Source organism: Syngnathus acus, chromosome 1 (genome assembly GCF_901709675.1).
Source record: "Syngnathus acus chromosome 1, fSynAcu1.2, whole genome shotgun sequence".
Classification (NCBI taxonomy): domain Eukaryota; kingdom Metazoa; phylum Chordata; class Actinopteri; order Syngnathiformes; family Syngnathidae; genus Syngnathus; species Syngnathus acus.
In genome coordinates, this window is record NC_051087.1 from 4545001 (window position 1) to 4553159 (window position 8159).

Consider the following 8159-nt stretch of genomic DNA (forward strand, 5'->3'; position numbering starts at 1 on the left):
CTCAACATTCCTTCGCCTTGTCTCGCCCCCATCTTCCTCTGTCAGCGGAGATAAGTTGGAGGTCTGCGGGGATGGCGGAGCGAGGGCGGTGGAGTGGGTGTTCCCTCTTTTGACACTGAGTTATTTGGCTTAATTCGAGGGGAGGTGAGGGGATGACAGGACAAGCAAAGCAAAAAGAGGCGAGGTGTGAAACGATCGGAGCAGCAAGCGGGAGGTCATTCGCGAGGGTCAAAGATAGGAAGGAATGGAGGCCGACCGAGGTGGTGCGGACACGCCCTCCCCCCGTGCAGGTGCGCTAGCCGCCTACTGCCATCAACTCTCAGCCGAGAGTTTTCTCACCTCTCCTGTAGCTGCAGGTAAAAATAACAGCTGCATAATCCATGCGCGCCAAAAATTGACGCTCACGTGTCTGGAATATCGGCCGAGGTTTTCTCATATCACTCGACAGGGAATGAGTAAATAAACAAATCGACGGTGACAGACTTCAGGCGGGCGTCTGCGAAAAGCTTCACGTCGAAAGTCGGAGACGTTTTGTGTTCTTTTGTGTTTTAATGTCACAACAATTCCATTGTTTGATTTTGAGTCTATATTTGTAAATAGAGTTGTTAGCCCCCCCCCCCCTCGTCAATGCAAGCCATTTAAAATAAATATTACAATGTCATTTTAATTTGAAATTATGACGTTATGGTTGAAATGATGAGTTTGGACCTTCCATCCTTGCAGTCACTTGGAATCAAAGAGAGCGATACAGTCTTGGAATCTTCCTAATCCATCTGGAGTGGCCATGTGGCTGAACACACAGCCACTCAAGCGCTAAGTGGACACGCACTTAAAGCAGAAAGCCTCGCTCAACACCCCCCTTTCCCCACAAGTATGTCGCACGTTTGTCCAAAAAAGCGCTCGCCAAAGAGTCGTTCAATTTGTCAAGCGACCGCAGCGCGTCCATCAGGGTCAAGTTGACCGAGCCGAGGTCGTGAAAGATAGAACGGTAACGAAACGCAAAGAGGGAATGCACTTGGCCCGGACATTTGTCTGAATTGATAGCCGAGATAGCAGTGACAGAGAAAAAGGCTAATAGGTACAAAGTAGGTTGATAAGACGTGTGAAAAGAACAAGTAGCTACTGGAGATAAGATTGGAAACAGGAGCTTCATGACAGGAAACGTGGAGATAAAAGCGAGTGTTGCTGGTGTCTCTCTTTGGAGTAATGGGGTTTCTTCTTTGTTAATGTTAGAACTCCGTGACTTTTTTCAAAAGCGGCAAGTGCCGAGATTGAAATTTGGAATAGAACTGTGAGAAATAAAGAAGCAAATGGAAATGAAAAATGAGAAGACTTTTTTTGGGAGGAAAACATGACATTGTCCATCTAATATAACACGTCATTATTGTTCATGTTAAAAAATATATACTATTTTATTTATGAACTTTTTACACAGAAATTCTACCTTTTTGGTAATATAATTTGGGTTTTTTCATCATGGAAACTTTATGTATCAGATCATGATATTGCACTTTTGTTTTTAAAGGGGAAATCAAGTCAACATTTTTCTTTACGATAATGTGGCCCTGCAAGGGATTAATAATAATTCTGTGGGATATGAGAAATTTGTTCATTTTTTTAATTTTCTAGTTATTGCCGCCTTTTACAGTCTACATTTCAGTGCACCTTTCTGCTGTGCGCACACCTCCGCCTGCCCCCTCCCACACTTCCTTATTATGTGTTTGCAACCACTCACTGTGTCTCTCCTTTTCTTTCTGTGTCCCTCACAGCATGCGATTGCCATCCCGTGGGTGCGGCCGGCAAAACCTGTAACCAAACCACAGGACAATGTCCCTGTAAAGACGGCGTGACCGGTATCACGTGCAACCGCTGCGCTAAAGGTTACCAGCAGAGCCGCTCGCCCATTGCCCCGTGCATAAGTACGTCCAAGCGGTCAACTGATTTGTATTCTTATGTTGGGAGGTTACTGATCAACAGAAAACGCACCTCAACGCATGCGATTATTATTTTTTTTTACATTTTACAATCAGTGCAAAAATAAAGATAACAAATATATAAAACATGTTTTAAATAAACGTTTAAAATCCATCTGATTTCGAACAGGACAAAAAGAATTTCCCCAAAAATGTTTGAGAAGACCTCATATCTTCAAGATGAATCGTCGCACTCATATCTGATAAAAATCGAGGTTGTGTTCACCTGCGCGCAGCTGCTTGGCTACTCTTTCTCTTCCTACGCACTTTGATGATTGCGGTTTCACGGCATCGTTTGTTTTCTTCCTGTTTCCATCTTCCCCGGCATGGAGCTCCTCTGCAGATGGGAGGGACGTTTTTTTTTTAACGCACGCTTCCCCTCACTGCAAAATGTAACTACAGGGGTTGGTGGAAATTTGAAAATGTAGTGACTCCTAAATAAATCCTGTGTCACGCACAGTGTGTCCCGAATCTTATAGGTGAGCGCAGGCCGGCTGCGCCGCTGAGGGTGTGGTCACATGCAGTTTTAATCACGGCCAATCAAAGTGGTGGCTACTTAAATTCTCTTTAAATGTGGCACGCTAGTCAAGCATTACAGTCTTAACATGGCACATTTGCGACACAGACGGATGTTAACTTCAAATAATATATGTTGAGATAATAGTCCAACACAATGTGAGCTTTTCTGTTTTGTACTTCTTATTAACACAGTATGTGAACACTGACTTGTCTGTGTGTGTTTGTGTGTGCGTGCGGTGGGGGGGCAGAGATTCCAGTTACACCGCCTACGACACCAGCCAGCAGTACAGAAGAGCCCTCAGGTGAGGCAAACAATAACTGTACACTACTGACATGCCAAGTATTGACTGGAAGACACCAGAAAATATACTCATGCAACATTAACATGTTTTCCTAGAGAAATGAATGTTTTAACGATAGATATTTAGCAAGTAATTTATGAACATTTGATTTTTAAAGATTTAATTTAAAATCAATTTTTATTCCAAAGTCATAACTATAGAAGCGTTAGCCAACTTTAAACAACGAGTGTCATTTTGTAAAAATATAACTTATGTAAGGCAAAAACAAAAGTGGACAAATAAATATTATGTCGAAGGAAAAATTTTATGGTGATTCTATCAAACGAGTTATTCATGCAGTTGCAGGAGGCCCATAAGTGTGTGGTTGGTCCGGCAATATCCTCTGGGACGGCTTTGATTGACAGCACAGTCACTGCCGAACACACCCCACACCTCCTCCACTTCTTTTCTTTCCCGCTTTCCTTTTTTCCATCTTCCATCTCTGTCTGTTTCACGCTTTGTCTTTGACGTAGCAGAATGTGTGCGTGCGTGTGTGTGTGTGTGTTGTGGCGAGAGGGAATATATCTGGAGTTTCTCCGGGGCCCCCTTTGTCACGACGCCATGCACCTTTGGAATTGTTGGAAAGAATTCTTCGCACCTCAGCGAGGCGCAACCTGGTGTGAAAGCCAATTATTGGGGATCCTTTTTCCAACATTTTTGGAGTTGATTAGTGGTAACTCTAAACAGAGTCATTTAACAGTTTGCAATCTGTTCTGAACACACTTTAAGAGGGTGTGCACATTTATGCAAACCCCTCAATCTGTTTCCTTGCTGAGCGTCTTAAAATGATTTGGATAAAATGACTTTTTTTTTGACAAAATCTACCGCGATATGTTGCTTGCAGGAAGGTCCACTGCAAAATTGGACGATGAGAAGTGTGTCATAAAAATGAGTGGCCTGCCTCCGGGAGATTTTTTAATGACTTTGGATCACGTAGTTAGAGATCATCTAATGATAACGGGGAATCGCAGAGCAGCACTCCTCAAAGTTTCTGTTTGATTTTGAGCAGATGGCAAAGCTGACATGTCATGACGTGCCAGCGTTGCAGACCCAACTCGCATATTGAAATTGTCACAAGAGTCAAAATGTTTACGGTCAACGTGCTAGTTTTTGAGCAACTCTGCGATCACATGACGACGGATTATAAACAGATGCAGTGATTTTATGGGAGTGCAGTCATCGCGGAGCAACTTTTTAGGATTCATACATGCAATGTTATGTGGCATTGTTGAATTAAATGCATCTGCAAAAGTTATGACACCACACTGAAAATAGAAAATAGAAACCGTTGGAAATGTTCACTTTTGCATGGTATAAGGTTAAAGTATATCTATGTTTTTCTTACTTACTAAATTATATCTGTTTTTCTTACTTCCGCAGTCATAGAGAATACAATTTATGAGAAAAACAACAAAATAAGGCAACCGAAAAACATATCATCAAATATACAAGAATGACGTCATACTTGGAAAAAAAAATGAAAAGAAAATATTTTTCAGTCATACTCCAATCAGACAAAATATTATGAGTAAAAAATAAATCTGACAGAACTCAAGGCAAAATAAAAAAATTCTAAGTCATCTTTTTTGTGGAATAGACCAATTATTTATATTTTTTAAATAAAATGATCAATTCTATATACATTTGCAATTTTTCACAACTAAAGTCGCAATATGATGTAGAAAGCATAATTTATTACTATCAACATAAGCTGCTCCTTTGAATTTTCTATCTATATATACATTTTTTTTAAAAATGCTATCACCTGTACAGTGAATTTTATTTCACATAACATTTATATCAGTACTTAGGTGGCAAAATCCACTCGAAGATGGCTAGCCTCCCTCCCGTGTTGTTTGGATGGCATCCAAATGCAGTGTAAACACTGCAAAGCGGAGGAGCTCGGAGCAGGGCAGCACACTGGGCTCCCTAATCTAATGACACGCTTTATTTGCCACACTTTGTTTTCCCCCCACCAGTGTGCCGAGAGGAGAAAGGCCTCCTCCTGGGCTCTCCGTCACACCTCCTTCCATTCACATCTCCGAGTCAACTTAATATGCATCTCCCTACTCAATATGCACATGAGATACACTTGTGTACTCTGCTGCCGTTTGCCAAGCAGCAAGAAGGAGCAACCAAAAACAAACTAAATTTATAAACAATGCCAACGAGTTATTTGCTCATTAATGGATCGCATAATCCCAGGGGTGGCGCCATGGGGTGGCCTTTGCCACCCCATGGCCTAGGGTCAGATTAGATCATTTATTCGTTACACAATGACACAAATTGTCGTGAACTCAAAATGAATACGGCTCTATTTTTATAAAAAAGTATTGCAGTAGCTTTTCTTTACATCTTTTCTACTGGGTCAGTTAATTATAACATTCGTGACAGGGTGGCCATTGGGAATTTTGTCAGCATATTATTTTGAAGTGTTTCCTGTGCTGTAGCAGCTTCAGTAATCAAAATGATCCACTCGAAATGATTGTACAGCAGCGTTACGGTCAGGGGCAGAGGTCCAGAACTCAATTAGGTACACGCCAGGCTGCAAACAAAGCAGCGTAGTAACTACATGACCACATTGGAGCTCAGGTCCGCTCCCACTTCCCCTAGTCTGTAACGAGCACACAAAGGCAACATTTGTCCTCCCGGTAGGGGACTGCCTGGTCCTAAACGGGGGTCTTGGGGATCGCTCGCAACCGGTGGGATGTCGCAGGGCTACACTAATAGGGTCCGAAAGGCTATCAAAGGGAAGTATCGTGATGCTTTTTAAGGGGGGGTTGTGAAAAAACAAAGCTTCCTTGCTCCAGCTACTAATCATTTAAATGGTAATGAGACTCTGTTGAATTTGTCGCTTTTCTAGCTACACCATCATTACGACTGGACTTGATCTATTCTTGTGACAAACTTCACTCTTGCTCTATCTTCTTCTTAGTCTGTCCCTCGCCTTATCCTGTTTTGTGTAGGTAAGGAGGGGTGCATTTTTTTCCTCCTTTTGGCGTTTCCTTGGCAACCTCATTGAAAACGAGCATAAAAGGGAGGGGGGGGGCAAAGGCACGGAGCATAGAGCCCCCCCAACTCTTGGAACTCTGGGTCCAATTTTTAGGAGCAGAGAAAAACAAATCTGATGATTTGCTTTCAGTGCAGAACTCTCGAAGTGGATGACAGAGTAGCAAACAAACGCGAGGCAGTGGTGGTGCACTTTGGGTTACCTCATCGTTCGGGCGACGGCTATGTCTGCGTGAGGTATTTATTTGTTCAGAGTGGACACACTCCCCCTCTAAGAAAAGTGTCTTCTGCGCCTAACTCGTCTTCATGGATGGCTAATTTTTCCTTCCTGACCTCCCTTTGTGTGGCAATGACCCCTTTCATACCAGCCCCAGCCTCCACACCCTGGAAGAGCCGCTACCCCCCTCAAATGCTCTTTCTCCCAATGTCCACGCTGCAATGAATGCAAACGTTTGACACGGCCCTTCGGTGGGGCCTTGATCCCAGGGCGTTTTTCTTTTTTTGGGGGGGAGGGCTGGGGGTGACAAGCGAGGTGAGATTTGGAGTGATGTGTCGGGGCGGGGTGGGAAGGTGGTCCACATTGGGTCGAATGATTCCCAGGCTTTGACAGGGAAGAAGCGGCTATAGGCTAGGCTCGTAATTTGTAACGCTGCTGATGGAACCATTAGGCCTCGACAGTGGCCTGCACAAAATAGCTTGGGGAGGGGGGGGGATTCTTACACAGACACACACATATATAATATATAGTTATAGATATATACTATGAAATAAAAATAATAAATTCATGTTTAATTTTTTGAATGTCTACAAATACAAGAAAAATTATAAATAAAAAATTTAGTCATTCTTTGGAAAACTAACTGTACTTGTCATGCTTTACAGACTGTGACTCTTACTGCAAAGCATCAAAAGGCAAACTGAAAATCAACATGAAGAAGTATTGCAAGAAGGATTACGGTGAGTCAACGCTGCAGATTAACGTTCATTTAAAAGGGAGGAAAGGTGGGGAACAAAATTAGGAGAATTTCCGATGAAAGCAATGTTGTAGGAATGGTTCGACCGCCATTTCCAATCCAATTTAAGCACATTTGGCCTTTTTCAATACAAAGCGTCAGTTTAAAATGCAAACAGTGACATTCAGCTCCACCTCCAGCGCCCTCCACATTGTTCCCTGTGCACATGCTTGATCCCCAGTCTGCAGTAAATCCTCTAGACCCGACATTTTCCATCCATGGCTTACCTTCGCGTGTAAAGATTAAACATAATAAATATGCCGCGACAAAGACGGTGGCGGAAAAACAGAAAAAAGTTCCAGTGAATGTGACACGGGTTAGATACTGGCTGGCTAATAAATCTGTTAGCATTGTTCACCACAAAAAAAAGCCTCTTGTCAAAGTCATCAGATCCACAAGAGACCAGAGACAGGATCTCGTCTGACTATTCAAACACACCACAGGACAGAAAGCGAATCGAGGATTTGTTTTGAAAGGACCGGCGGGAGAGCCGGGCAGCATGCTGCGGCGCAAAATGATGCTACAAGTTTCTCGGGGTGTCCAAAGAATCACTTGGGGGGATGAATGGGGGGGCCTCACACTAGAAATCCAAAATGGTTATAAACGCGCTGAAATAACAACACGGTTCCTCTCGCACCCGCAGCTGTCCAGGTCCACATTCTGAAGGCGGACAAGGCCGGCGAGTGGTGGAAATTCACCGTCAACGTCATTTCCGTCTACAAGCAAGGCGAGAGTCGGATTCGTCGCGGGGACCAGTTCTTGTGGGTCCGCGCCAAAGACGTGGCCTGCAAGTGTCCCAAGATCAAGCCCGGCAAGAAATATCTGCTGCTGGGCAACGACGAGGACTCCCCCGGCCAGAGCGGCGGCGTGGTGGCGGACAAAGGCAGCCTGGTTATCCAGTGGAGGGACACGTGGGCACGCAGGCTGCGGAAGTTCCAACAGCGGGAGAAGAAAGGAAAGTGCAAGAAGCCGTAAATGGGAAAAGACGCAGGAGGAGAGAAAAGCTCCAGAAGAAAAAAAAAAAAAGAAAGACAAAAGACTACAGCCGAAAGAGACTGTTGACGTCGCTGCTTTTTTGGTTTTCTTTAATTTTGTAGCGTTAAAAAAAGAAACATTTAGGAATTCTACTCTAGTGAATTTTGGTTGAAGGAGCTGACCTTACAGATTTGGTTTGACCCTTTCTTTAACTTTGATACCCGTCCGTCTCTTGTGGATTTGCCCATTTTGCACCAAGTCAAGTTGATATTTGTGCGCCTACCTGTTGGTTTTATATTCAGTAAAAAAAAACAAAAAAAAAAACATCC

The 8159-nt window shown here is 43.4% G+C and overlaps 2 protein-coding genes across 2 annotated transcripts in view; one reads left to right on the forward strand and one right to left on the reverse strand.

Moving 5' to 3' along the window:
- ntn1a (netrin 1a) overlaps positions 1–7956 on the forward strand; it is a 21280-nt gene extending 13324 nt beyond the window's left edge. The window contains exons 3-6 of the mRNA XM_037262900.1: positions 1770–1919; positions 2741–2794; positions 6725–6799; positions 7499–7956. Of these exons, the coding sequence (XP_037118795.1) occupies positions 1770–1919; positions 2741–2794; positions 6725–6799; positions 7499–7830 (611 nt within the window). The 3' untranslated portion in view covers positions 7831–7956. The remainder of the gene's footprint in view (positions 1–1769; positions 1920–2740; positions 2795–6724; positions 6800–7498) is intronic.
- The window catches only part of LOC119121673, a 296445-nt gene that overhangs the window by 18889 nt on the left and 269397 nt on the right, over positions 1–8159 (reverse strand). The gene's annotated exons all lie outside the window — the stretch shown is intronic.